This window comes from Carassius carassius, chromosome 50, assembly GCF_963082965.1.
Source record: "Carassius carassius chromosome 50, fCarCar2.1, whole genome shotgun sequence".
Lineage (NCBI taxonomy): Eukaryota > Metazoa > Chordata > Actinopteri > Cypriniformes > Cyprinidae > Carassius > Carassius carassius.
The window spans coordinates 19337416-19352170 of NC_081804.1; the positions used below are offsets into that span (position 1 = coordinate 19337416).

At 41.7% G+C, this 14755-nt stretch overlaps 1 protein-coding gene across 1 annotated transcript in view; it reads left to right on the top strand.

Annotated features, from left to right (window-relative positions):
• nup160 (nucleoporin 160) overlaps positions 1-14755 on the top strand; it is a 111289-nt gene that overhangs the window by 50138 nt on the left and 46396 nt on the right. Inside the window, exons 22-25 of the mRNA XM_059545723.1 lie at positions 4549-4671; positions 4761-4856; positions 5201-5295; positions 8310-8406. Of these exons, the coding sequence (XP_059401706.1) occupies positions 4549-4671; positions 4761-4856; positions 5201-5295; positions 8310-8406 (411 nt within the window). The remainder of the gene's footprint in view (positions 1-4548; positions 4672-4760; positions 4857-5200; positions 5296-8309; positions 8407-14755) is intronic.

Here is a 14755-nt window from a genome sequence, read left to right on the forward strand (position 1 = left end):
GCACGCTTTGGCCCAAGGTTTTCGTCGGGCCAAAAAACCCTGTCCGTTGGCCCTGAGGAAGCACAGACAAGGCACGATCAAGCACCGGAAGTGACAGTGGAAACGCGGCTGGCCCTGGCACGCACTAGTACGCCCGCTTTAAGCCCGACAGTGAAAACGCAGCTAATCAGAACATGTGCTCTGAGATTTTGGGTTGAGAGCATTGCTGGAGTGAGTATGCATGGAGAATAAGGATCTGCTGTGACAGGAACCAGAGGTCCAGAATTTATAATTTGCTGACACCTCTGCCATCAGAGTGCAAAGTACCTCTTGAGTCAAGTGAGCATGTTTCTTCTGCAACAACATACCATCTGGAATTCTGCTGGATTTGTTGATCATGCGTTCCAATGCTCCCCCAACCCTCTACGGACACCTTGGCAATTGAATCGCCATTGGCTAGTACATTTTTTAGTTTACTCGCCAGACTGATATATATATATATATATATATATATATATATATATATATATATATATATATATATATATATATATATATATATATATATATATAGGTGCTGGTCATATAATTAAAATATCATAAAAGTATATTTCACTAATTCCTTTCAAAAAGTGAAACTTGTATATTATATTAATTCATTACACACAGACTGATATATTTCAAATGTTTATTTCTTTTAATTTTGATGATTATAAGTGACAACTAAGGAAAATCGCAAATTCAGTATCTCAGAAAATTTGAATATTGCGAAAAGGTTCAATATTGAAGACACCTGGTGCCACACTCTAATCAGCTAATTAACTCAAAACACCTGAAAAGGCCTTAGGATGGTCTCTCAGTCTAGTTCTGTAGGCTATACAATCATGGGGAAGACTGCTGACTTGACAGTTGTCCAAAAGACGACAATTGACAGCTTGCATAAGGAGGGCAAGACACAAAAGGTCATTGTAAAAGAGGCTGGCTGTTCACAGAGCTCTGTGGCCAAGCACATTAATAGAGAGGCGAAGGGAAGGAAAAGATGTGGTAGAAAAGTTTACAAGCAATAGGGTTACCCGCACTCTGAAAAGAGTTGTGAAACAAAACCCATTCAAAAATGTGGGGGATATTGACAAAGAGTGGACTATAGCTGGAGTCAATGCTTCAAGAACCACTATGCACAGACATATGCAGGACTTGGGTTTCAGTTCTTGCATTCCCTGTGTCAGGCCACTCTTGAACAACAGATAGTGTCAGAAGTGTCTAAAAACAATAAGGACTGAACTGCTGCTGAGTGGTCCAAAGTTATGTTCTCTGATGAAAGTAAATTTTGCATTTCCTTTGGAAATCAGGGTCCCAGAGTCTGGAGGAAGAGAGGAGAGGCACACAATCCATGTTGTTTGATGTCCAGTCAGTGATGGTTTGGGGTGCCATTTCATCTGCTGGTGTTGGTCCACTGTGTGGAGGTGTGAGTGGACACACAGTCGTGTGTAGAGGGAGTAAAGCAGCAGGCTTATAACATTCTTGTCGGGCTCCTGTTATCACCCTCACTACCTGAGGTCTGCATGATAGAAAATCAAGAACCCAGTCACAGAGTGGGACATTCAGTCCGAGGTTTCTGTGCTTGGAGACCAGATTAGCCTCATTTCCACTATCGGGCCAGTGCAAGCCAGTGCTTTAAATGGGCCAGGCAGGGCTAATAGCCTTGGACCTGTAGCACCGTGGCCAAAATAGCACTGCGTTTCCACTGTTGTTGTTGTTGGCGACTATAGTGTTGAAGGCTGAGCTATAATCTACAAACAACAGCCTCTCATAATTCCCTTTATTGCTGTCATTGTGGGTGAGAGTGGCATGCAGGAGATGGGAGACGCATTCTCAGCAGACCTATTAGAGCGATAGGCTAACTGGAGTGGGTCAATGCTGTCTGGGATAGAGGAGTAGATTGTGTTCTTGATAAGCCTCTCAAAAACCTTCATAATTAGTGATGTGAGTGCCACTGGTCAATAGTCATTTAGGCAAGATGGATTGTTGTTTTTTGTTGCCGGAACGATGATAGATTTTTTTAAAGCATGTAGGGTCAACTGACTGCAAGAGACTCGTTAAAGATGGATGTAAATGATCCAATGATCTCAATACACAACCAGAAATTCCATCTGGGCAAGCCGCTTTCCTGATGTTCACACGCTTCAGAGCTCGTCGAACCTCGTCCTCCGATACAATGATTGCGCACGTGTCACTGACGCAGCTGTTTTTTTCCTCTGTGCACATCGGCAGACTGTTGATATCGCCAAAGCAGTTTGCGTTGCTGAAAGGTGTTAAGCTCGTTGGCGAGTGAGGAGTCAGCACTCACCGCAACAGTCTTTACTTTTAAAAGAACTGATAACTCTCAGTCCCTGCCACATGCGCTTGGAGTCATTCAGTTGGAAATGAGACTCCACTCATTCTCTGTGCCGTTGTTTATCGGTTCTCATGTCTCCCGACATAAGCCCCGCATTTACCGCTGCCCAGATTGATTTATCAACCCAAGGTTTCTGGTTCGAGAAAGTTTTTATTGCAATGGTTTGTGTTAACACCTCAACCATCGTCCCGACAAAGCTGACAGCCACATCCACAAAACTTGGTTGAACTGACCTGGACTAATCACATTCAAGCTCAAGGTAAAAAAGCCAGACAATGGCTGGACCATCTGAGACTCCTGAGAAAATTCAAGGTTTCCCCTGGAATCCTGAAAACTTCCTATATTGGGACTATAGAAAGTATATTGAGTGCATTTCATTGTGGTATGGAAACAGTTCAGCCCAGGATCGTAAAGCCCTGCAAATATTGCGCTCAGCTGAGAAGCATCTCCAGAACATTTCTCCCCTCTCTGCAAGGCATTCACACCAGGAGATCTAGGGCTGTTGAGATCCTCAAAGACTCCACCCACCGTGAAAACCCACTGTTTAATCTGCTACAGTCAGACAGACACTTCCGCAGTCTGATGGCAAAAAGGGAGTGGCTCAGAAGGAGTTTCTTCCCTCGTGCTATCAGGCTACTAAACATGGACATTAAACACACTGCACTTTTTAAACTCTGGTAGTGTAGGTTTACTCAATAACTCTCAGTGCACTGCAATTTTTTTTTTTTGATAACCTAGCTCTGCAGCTCATCCTCACTGCTCCTTGTTTACATCTCTGCACATCATCTGTGTAGCAGTTTCTGTGTAGAATCTCAGCACATCATCTGTATAGTAGTTTAATATATTGTGTGTATTTCAATATTTGTATTTAATTTTCTTAGAATATGGTGACATGCCAATCAGCTAATCGACTAAAACACCTGCAAAGGTTTCCTGAGCCTTCAAAATGGTCTCTCAGTTTGGTTCACTAGGCTACTACACAATCATGTGGAAGACTGCTGATCTGACAGTTGTCCAGAAGACAATCATTGACACCATTCACAAGGAGGGTAAGCCACAAACTTGCATTTCCAAAGAAGCTGGCTGTTCACAGAGTGCTGTATCCAAGCATGTAAACAGAAAGTTGATTGGAAGGAAAAGTGTGGAAGAAAAAGATACACAACCAACCGAGAGAACCGCAGCCTTATGAGAATTGTCAAGCAAAATCAATTCAAGAATGTGAGTGAACTTCACAAGGAATGGACTGAGGCTGGGATCAAAGCATACAGACGTGTCAAGGGATTTGGCTACAGTTGTCATATTCCTCTTGTTAAGCCACTCCTGAACCACAGACAAAGTCAGAGGCGTCCAAGGTCCTAGAGTCTGGAGGAAGGGTGGAGAAGCTCATAGCCCAAGTTGCTTGAAGTCCAGTGTTAAGTTTCCACAGTCTGTGATGATTTGAGGTGCAATGTCATCTGCTGATGTTGGTCCACTGTGTTTTTTTTTTTTACAAGTTCACTTTTTTTCTTTCTTTCTTTTTTTTATCGCTGTCCAAATAGCCAATATTGACTTGTAGCTTAAATGATTAACTAACAATCTGGTCAACACGAAGTTCTTTAATTGAAGCACAATTCTACAAGAACGCAAACTTACTGAAAAAGTGTTGGTGCTTAAAGTGCTGCATTTAGCTGAAATTTAAACTTAAAACATCTCAAGATAAATAGAGCTGTTGAGCTTGGTAAAGCTGCATTTGACAGCCACAGTCTAATACATTACCCCCTAGATTCAATATGAAACTCTTAATAAAACAAAATAGTGGTCATAATCATGCTGAGGCTGTGTAGTTGTAAAAATTCTTTGAATGCTTATAGCTTCTAAATGAGAATTTTGTCTTTGGTTTGGAGCACACTGCCATATAGATAAATTTAAGACTTACATATTAACACTAACACCCAAAACATTTTTGTTTTGATTTCATGGGAACTTTAAACTGTAAGCCAGGACAACAGGCACCATATGTGATTTTCTTTCTTTCGTTTTTTTTTTCAAAATATTTTTTCCTGTTTATGTACGTGCATTGCAGAAAAAAAAAGAATAGTTCACAAAATTGTTCCAGAAGCAGAAAACTGCTGTCGAATTGTACCTATTTGCAAATCATGTTTGCCATGTGTGGACGTGTTTTTATTTTATTTTAGGCATTGCAGTGTTTCCAAGAAGCAGCCGCTGAGGTGGATAAAGAAGAGTTTTTAATGAAACTCACAGGTTCAGATGAAGAGACGGCCACCGCAACCACCCCACGATTACTTTATTACAACAAGGTATGCGTCTGCTAAGATGCACAGACCATGTTAAAATGGGGATTCAGCATCTTAATGGGAATGTAATGATTGTAATTGTTTGTGTTTAGGTTTTGAGGTTATTGGAGGACATTGGTTTGCCAGAGCTTGTGATTAATTTGGCAACACTGGCCATATCTGAAGCTGTCAATGATGAGAGAAGCCAGGTAACAGCTTTGTTTGTTTGTTTTTTCAGGAAGAGGAATTCATTACAGTAATTCAATTATGTAATCCTGTCATGCTGTTTTTTTGTTTTTTTTTTGTCTGATGGAATGTTTGGATTAACCCTAAAATGCATAGCTACCTTTTCCCCTCAGAATGTAAATGTGGGAATAAAATTATATGCATATTATGTATCTCAGTAATTAGAAATATCAGTAACTCTGTAATTGTTGAATAATATAACGAAAAGCCGTCCATGTATTGTTATATCTTAAACATAATTTGGATAATATCTATCTATTTTATTATTTATTTTATTATTAATAATAAACCAACACTTGTATTGTAGGCTGCTCTGTGGACACGTATATTTAAGCATCATCTGGATCTTGGACACAACAGTCAGGCATACGAGGCCCTGACGCAGAACCCTGATTCTAGCAGGTACTGTGCACTGACATAATTTTCTTTAGTTGATGATACACAGGGCAACTTTTTGAGCGATGTTGCTTGGCAATGTTGCCCTCAACAGGCAACCAGGTGAGAGACAGGACCCGCGACTGATCTAAAGTATTCAGTAGAGTTGGGCTGATAGATGATGCCATTGTCCATCGGTGATGGCTGATAGACATCACGATGTTGAGCCGGCATCGTGCCCCCCCCCCCCAAAAAACCCTAAGACAAACCCTAACCCTTGTTGTTAGACACACTGGCTGCGTGGTGTGAGCATGGCGTTTCTGCTGTGTGTCAGGAGCGTGGCGGCTGCCACGCGTTTTCTGTTTCTTTACACACCAGAACCGTGCCTGACGCATCGCTGGCGCGCTGCTGTGGGTGACATAGAGGGAGACCGCCGACAGACCAGGCTCTTGTCTTCATGACAACAATATCAACTTTTTTTTTACACACCTACACCTACGCCTACTGATAAATCACACCGTAAACCGTATTGACGGCAATATACAGTCGTGGCCAAAAGTTTTGAGAATTACATAAATATTAGTTTTCAAAAAGTTTGCTGCTAAACTGCTTTTAGATCTTTTGTTTCAGTTGTTTCTGTGATGTACGGAAATATAATTACAAGCACTTCATACGTTTCAAAGGCTTTTATCGACAATTACATGACATTTATGCAAAGAGTCAGTGTTTGCAGTGTTGGCCCTTCTTTTTCAAGACCTCTGCAATTCGACTGGGCATGCTCTCAATCAACTTCTGGGCCAAATCCTGACTGATAGCAACCCATTCTTTCATAATCACTCCTTGGAGTTTGTCAGAATTAGTGGGTTTTTGTTTGTCCACCCGCCTCTTGAAGATTGACCACAAGTTCTCAAAGGGATTAAGATCTGGGGAGTTTCCAGGCCATGGACCCAAAATTTCAACATTCTGGTCCCTGAGCCACTTAGTTATCACTTTTGCCTTATGGCACGGTGCTCCATTGTGCTGGAAAATGCATTGTTCTTCACCAAACTGTTGTTGGATTGTTGGAAGAAGTTGCTGTTGGAGGGTGTTTTGGTACCATTCTTTATTCATGGCTGTGTTTTTGGGCAGAATTGTGAGTGAGCCCACTCCCTTGGATGTGAAGCAACCCCACACATGAATGGTGTCAGGATGCTTTACTGTTGGCATGACACAGGACTGATGGTAGCGCTCACCTTTTTTTCTCCAGACAAGTCTTTTTCCAGATGCCCCAAACAATCGGAAAGGGGCTTCATCGGAGAATATGACTTTGCCTCAGTCCTCAGCAGTCCATTCACTATACTTTCTGCAGAAGATCAATCTGTCCCTGATGTTTTTTTTGAGAGAAGTGGCTTCTTTGCTGCCCTTCTTGACACCAGGCCATCTTCCAAAAGTCTTGGCCTCACTGTGCGTGCAGATGCGTTCACACCTGCCTGCTGCCATTCCTGAGCAAGCTCTGCACTGGTGGCACTCCGATCCCGCAGCTGAATCCTCTTTAGGAGACGATCCTGGCGCTTGCTGGACTTTCTTGGACGCCCTGAAGCCTTCTGTACAAGAATTGAACCTTTCCTTGAAGTTCTTGATGATCCTATAAATTGTTGATTTGGGTGCAATCTTAGTAGCCACAATATCCTTGCCTGTGAAGCCATTTTTATGCAACGCAATGATGGCTGCATGCATTTCTTTGCAGGTCACCATGGTTAACAATGGAAGAACAATGATTTCAAGCGTAACCCTCCTTTTAACATGTCAAGTCTGCCATTCTAACCCAATCAGCCTGACATAATGATCTCCAGCCTTGTGCTCGTCAACATTCTCACCTGAGTTAACAAGACGATTACTGAAATGATCTCAGCAGGTCCTTTAATGACAGCAATGAAATGCAGTGGAAAGGTTTTTTTGGGATTAAGTTAATTTTCATGGCAAAGAAGTATGCAATTCATCTGATCACTCTTCATAACATTCTGGAGTATATGCAAATTGTTATTATAAAAACTTAAGCAGCAACTTTTCCAATTTCCAATATTTATGTAATTCTCAAAAATTTTGGCCACGACTATGTTTGACAGGTGCAATATTTGAAAATCGATAATTTATTTATTTTTTAAATTACATTTATATCTGAATTTGTCAACCTATAGACTTTCAAACATCAAAATGTCATGAATTAATGTATTTGTGTACAAAATGACATAAAAACACATTTTCCTATTATATTTTGCCTGGAAACGCTTCCAACACGCTTGCGTGTCGCGTGAAAAATAGGAGTTGGTTCTATTTCTAGCATGCACGCGTTAGCGAGTCTCACGCAGGCAGTCTGCAAGCTCTAACCTGTTAACATGGGAGCCGAATTAAAAACAGACACGCCACGCAGCTGAGACTCTTGCGCCACGCATCCAGTGTGTTGCCGGCCTAATGGGAATAAATATGTGATGAGAGGAAAATGTATATTTCTATACTTTCTCTCTCAGTTATGTCATTGGATAATTATACTGTATATAAATTGTGGGCATCAGGGAGCCACTAAAAATTTCAGGCATTTAAGCTATTTTTTTATAAACTGAGATTCGCGATCGCACATATTTTGTTTATACTATGGAGCGGTAGTACATATCACACATTTTAAAGATTAGATGTTTGTCAGTGGTGCTCAGGATCGGCAAATCATTTGCCATCGTCCTCAGACATCTCTCCTTACTCTGTTTATGTGTTAAGTGAAATTTTATGTACTGTAATGTAACAGGCTACCGCTAGCAATCGTTATTTGTTTTCCGTGCCTTTCTGAATACAAGTTCACCCCGATGTCATCATCTATCACAATGTTTCACTGTAGACAGCCAATGCCAAATTTGGAGACATCACTCTAGTAACCAGATAAAAATTAGTTGCCCATTCTCAATGGGAAAGTGCACAAGCAACATTGCTCAAAACAATTGCTCCATGCATCATCACCTTTAGCCAGTTTAAAATTAAATACTTGACCTCTGTGTTCTCTGTGTCTGCAGGCAGCTGGACTGTCTCCGACAGCTTGTGGTGGTTCTGTGCGAGCGTGCTCAACTCAGGGATCTCGTCCAGTTCTCATTTGTTAATTTACATGATGAGGTATGTCAGAATAGTCACTCATGCATGTTACCTTACAGGCATTTAGCAATATGTTCTTAATACTAAGTGAAATTAGCATATTTTCTAAGCTCTAGGTGCTATTTAAATGTTGTAGCATTTTCTTTGCAATGAATGTAAATCCCCTTTGCAATAAATGTAAATCCAATTTAGTCACATTTATTTAGCAGCTTTACAGTATTAATCAGGAAAATAGTGTGTCAATGATGCAAGAGGGCAATAGTAAACACTCAGTTTTTCAGTTAAATGAGGGTGGTAGTTGTGCAAGAAAGTGCGCTGGCCATACAAAAACTTACGGCCTCATTCAAAATTGGAGCCACTGCTGGCCTTCCAGGTTGTTTCAGAGATTGCTGGTCCTCATGGCCTCCGCATCTCCAGTGCTACATTTGGGCCTGCTTCACATGAGAACACTGCAGTATTGGCTGAAACCAAGAGTTTCGCCCCAAGCTTAATGTCAGGGACAACTTTGTATCACGGTAGACCAGGTCTGCGTGGCAGCTCTGGCCCCTTGGAAGAGCCCCCAATGGCTGGAAAAGAGCATGACTCTGGGCATGGTCTGCAGCAGGAAGGTTGTCTTGACAGATTGTCAAACACAGGTTGGGGAGCTCTGTGCGAGGGCAAACCGGCTTTTGGTTCCTGGTCAAAGGAGGAAAGCTGGTTGCACATCAGCTGCATGGAAATGCTGGCAGTGTGATTAGCCCTCTATAACTTCCGGCCCAGACCTGAAAGGACAGCATGTTCTAGTCGGCTCAGACTACATGATGGTGGTGCCCTATATAAATCGCCAGGGCTGGCTTACTTCATGGCCTCTCTTCTTTCTAGTAGAGCACCTTTTTGAATGGGCACACCTCATCTTAAGTTCATTGAGAGCAACACATGTTCCGGGTGCACTGAATCAAGGAGCATACATGATGTCTCCAGAGCAATATCCTAAGTAGATGCTCCATCCGCAAATGATTCAGAAAATTTGGGAGATTTTGGGCAAGCAGATATCGATCTTTTTGCCTCAGAAGACATATTTCAATGCCAAACTTACTTTTTCGAAAGACAGGGATGCATTGGCCTACAACTGGCCCAACCTCCTCCTGTATGCTTTCCCTTAAATGGTCGGTCTTCTCCGCCTGGTGCTTACCTAGAGACCCAAACTTCCATCACATATCAGTGATATTTTCATTCCTCGAAGTGTTGCTTTTACCTTCCACACTCAATGTCTATGTAGCAGCTATAGCAGCTTCTCACGCTCCTATAGCCGGCCAGTCGGTGGGCTGGAACAACTTGGTTGTTCGCCTTCTTAAAGGGGGTCTACTGTCCCTTTGAGATTTGCCCACAATTCTGAGGTGTCCCCCCTTTGAGCCACTACAATCGATTCACTCCCGGGCTCTGTCTCTGAAGCCTGACCTGTTGTTAGCCTTAGCATCGGTCAAGTGAGGAGACTTGCAGTGCTCTCTGTGAGCCCCACCTGCCTTGAGTTCAGGCCCAAGGTCATCCTGAAAGCCAAGGAATGGGTATATACCTAAGGTGCTCTCCACTCTGTTTAAAGCCCAGGTTATAACATTATTGCTGCTTCCTCCCTCGGAGGATGACCTGTCAGGGCTCTGAGAATTTACATTGGGTGTTTCATCCCGTTTAGGCAGTCGGAACAACTCTTTATGAGTTAAAGAGCGCATGCTTCCATCCGCTCCTCTTGTTTTGTTTTATGTTTTGTTTTAATCTGCTCCCTCAAAAATTCTAATATTGTATATAATTTTCAGGGCGCTGCTACCAATATTTGTGGTATTTAAATCCCTTTGAATGAGCGCTTGCAGTTCACAAACTAGGTGCTTCAGATCAAAGCCTCAGCGGCATAGTTTGTCAATGTTAAAATTACAGGGATGGCCAATCAAATCAAAGTAGGCTGTGTTTACTGTTCACAGAAGCAGAGCACAAAGCGTCAATTTAACGTTAAAGAGAGCGTGGTAAGATGAGGCTGCAAATCATTTAACATTAGTCAACTTTTAATAATACGTTTTACGATAGAAATGTTAAGTGACCGACAGCAGTGATACATTTTTTTTTCAAATATGGCCTTTTTGAGAGAGGGAGAGATATGTGTAAATTTTCTGTGTCTGTCTCTCTCTACAAACAACAAAGCGATTTTGACCCCTTGTTGTTGAGAAATATAATGTAGTGATTCAGTATTGATAATAAAAGTCTACGAGCTTCTGAATGTTACTTTTTGCACAGTTCGATCTCAGATCTCTGTGTGCGAGTGGTGTGTGTGTGTGTGTGCGCAATGGCGGCTGTTGAGGCAGGGGAGGCACAACTTCCCCAAAATTATGAGGTGAAAATTAGGATGATTTAATGTTATAAAATGTACAATTCATTTCAGTTCATGACTCAGAGTGTAAATATTTTGTTTGTAATTTCACATTTACCAATACCATTACGTGAAAGCGCTACTCTTTTATCGCAAATTTGCCGAATCTGCTGATGTAATTACAACCGCTAAGTGATAGAAAAGGGGAGGGGGAGGCCAGGTGAGCGCTGAGCTCTAGTGTCTGTTGTTAAAAAAAATAGCCAGTCAGACACGAGTGTTCACTTTCAGCGCTGAGGAGTGTTGAGTGCTATTGGTTTGAACGTCTTCCTTAGTGGCTGGGCTGATAATTAATCCAAGAACTTATGATGAGTAGTGATATTGAATATTTGATTTTCCAAGCTGTCATTTAAACAAATTTAAAATAAAGGGAGCTATAACGAAAGTATGTAACTGCGGTTCTATGAGTTCTGGATGACCGCCAGAGGCAGTGCTTCACACTGGATACTATCTCTCGTTGCAAATGCATAGGTCGAGTCTAATACAAACAATGTCCCTCGTGACCAGGATGACTCGGGGTGCTCCCCTATTTAACCCCGTGACTTCCTGCAGACTGTCCCTACGGAATCTTCTCGCCTGACTCCGAGTGACAGAAAGCTCTGGCGGTCATCCAGAACTCATAGAACCGCAGTTTCCTACGTAACTTTCGTTCTATTTAGTTATTCCTGACCGCCAGAGGCAGTGCTTCACACTGGATGACTTATACAACAAGGTCACGAGGAGGCCCTACTCACCCTTAAGAGGCAGTTGAGGGTCCTGACAGGACAGCTGTTCCAATATTACCGGAAGCAGCCACATTGACCCTGTAGTATCTGGCAAAGGTATTTGTTGATGACCATGTAGCTGCTGCACAGATGTCACTTAGAAGGACCCCTTTTAATGCAGCCCAAGACGTTGATATGCCTCTTGTCGAATGGCATCTCACCCCCAAAGGCACTGGATATTTATTAGATGTGTAAGCGTGGGTGATAACCTCAACTACCCAGTGCGACAATCTCTTCTTTGAGAGGGGCTGACCTCTTTTTGGGCCCCTGTGAAAGAGAAAAAGTTGGTCTGATTGTCGAAAAACATCTGTGGCCCTCAGATAGGCCCGGAGAGCTCTTACTGGGCACAGCAGTGTGCTTCCACTTTCTTCCAGCGTGTTTGACATCGGAGGATTAAACGGTGCCAGCTCAATAGCCTGGTTTCTAAAAAGGGCAGAAAGACGCTTGGGGAGAAATGCTGGGTTGGGCCATAACGTCACAACTGAGCCATCTGCGTTCCAACGCATACAGGATGTGTTAACTGATAACGCGTGAAGTTCACTCACCTGCTTAGCCGAAGCAATGGCCAAGAGAAACGCTGCATTCAATGAGATCCACTTCAGATCGCTCTGCTCTATAGGTTCAAACAGGGGCAATGTAAGAGACTTTAAGACTAGGCCCAGGTCCCATAAAGAAAACCCTAATGGCCTAAGGGGGGCGCAGTTGCTGAGCACCTCTAAGAAACTGAGTAACCAAGGCATGAGAACCCAATTGCTGACCATCTATTCTTACGTGATGTGCTGAAATTGCAGCCACATAAACTCTTAACCCTCTGGAGTCGATTAACGCGGATACGCATTATGAGTCATTTTCTCCTGATAACCCCGAAAAGAACTTAAATTACACTTTCAGTTTTAATCGTACAGATAAGAGCAATACATCAATCGAATCTGTAAAGGGTCTACTTTTTTTTGGATACAGACATAATAACAACAAAACTTTGTGCACTTATAAAATAAAGATAACAAACAAGGTGTGCTGTTTGCAGCCTTAGTCTGCGCTGATCTTCATTTACAAACACGTCATTAAAATGAACTGTAACTCCGTGAATACTCGACGAAGAGACATGAGAGAGCTATCTATAGGAAGCTTGACATGTCTACTTTTAAACTAAATAAGTGCTGCCGAAAACAGATATTCTGTGTTAAAGTAATCCATATGAAAACAACGCGATGTCCGTTTTTCAAGTCTCCCTTCATTATATCTAATGTGACCACGCCCCCGCGCTGAACACGCTATTCAGATTCAAACTGAAGCGCGCGGCTTGAATACGCCCACACAGAAGACAACGCAGCGAGACTGTTCTTCAAGTTTTTATTTTTCTGTTTGCTTCGCGATGAGAGGAATAAGACATAATTAACCCCGAAAAGATGTGATGTGGTTGAGGATTTGAGAAATGGATTTCCTCAGAAAAAAAAGAATGAAGCACTTTATTCAGCAGAGATCATAAACATGAGTAAGTCTATTTTTATTTATTTATTTATTTATTTATTTACTTGTACTAGTTTTCACATAACGTGTAAACATTTTACTAGTTAGACTTTTTCCAAAGACTTTTCCAAACTATAATTCCTGACTAAATGTATAATCAAGTGAAACATTATGAAGTTTCAATAACAATATACAATATATACCATTCAAAAGCTTGATGTAAATAATATAAATGTAACAAATAAATGTAACTGTAACAAATGTAACAAAAAATGGTGTTCTTTTAATTTATCCCCCCTAAAAAACCTGAAAAAAATATTCTCAGCTCTTTTCAACATTAATAATAATAATAATAATAATGATAATAATAATAACAATACATTTTTTTGTAGAAAATAAGATTGTTAAAAGGATTTCTGAAGGATTTTGTGACTGGAGTAATGATGCAAAAAATTAGTTTGAAAGTCAGCTTTGATTGTTCCTGATAAACTGTTTAACTTCTCCCCCAAGTGGATATTAAAGTATGTTGTGGGATAATTAAATATATTCTAAATAAACTACAAACATAAAATTATATAGATTTATTTTGTCTTCACATTTTTTCTTGTAACTCCTTCCTCTCAGTGGCACAGATGACTGAATGGCTCATTATGCAGCTCATTATGCAGGCCTTTGTCTTCTCAGGTGTAAATCACAATGATATTCATTATAGTTGGCGCCTACTCGCATATGACTTTTACCAACAAAAAGTGTCTTAGAAAATTTAAATCAATATATTGTTTTCTGTAAGTGAGTAAACAAGATGATTTTCACATAATTTAGAAAGAAAAATTCTAGGCTACAAGCTCCAGTTCTCAAAAATCCCGGGAACCATTGTTCTTATTCAAATGTTTTAACATTTTTAGTTTTTCACTAACCACGCATAACATTTTTTTTTCTCAAAAACACAATCATGTACGTACAATAATTTCACATATTATTACTGCCCAGTTTGTGCTGATTAGAGTGAGATTAGACTTTACCCATTTAGATATTTATAAGAAACTGAAAAAAGCACAAATGTCAGGGCATGACAAAACTTCTCCAGGCCCCAAAAATACCCTTAGACTCCAGAGGGTTAAAGTAGCAACTGCTCTATTCTTTTCTAATAGTGACTGCAGAAAACATAAAATCAGAGGAACAGGGCAGTGCTCTGGTACCACTGCTTGCTCCCTACACCAATCAGAGAAAAGCCTCCATCGATAGGCATAAGCACTCCTGGTGGAAGGTGCTCTAGAGTTCAATATGGTGTTCTGGACCCCTTGATCGCAGGCTCCAAAGAGTGGTTCCGGCCCCTCAGAGGCCACACACAGAGCTGCAGGCGTTCTGGATTCGGGTGCCAAATCTGACCCTCCAACTGCTGGAGGAGATCCTTTCATCTGGGAAGAGTCCAAGGATCCCCGTCTAGGAGCCTGTACATCCCTGGAACCCAAGGTCTCCCCGGCCAGTTTGGCGCCACTAGCATCAGCCTGTGGTGCTCTTGAAGAACCCTGTGAACAGTCACCCCGATCATCGGTATTAGGGGAAAGGCATAGAGTAACCGATCTGGCCAGGCGTGGGCTATAGCATCCTGCCCCAGCGGACTGGATTCCTCTGCTAGTGAGAACCAGAGATGGCAGTGGGTCGTTGTCGCCGAGGCAAATAGGTCCACTTCTGCCCTGCCAAACCGCTGCCATATCATCTCTACCACTTCTGGGTTGAGCCT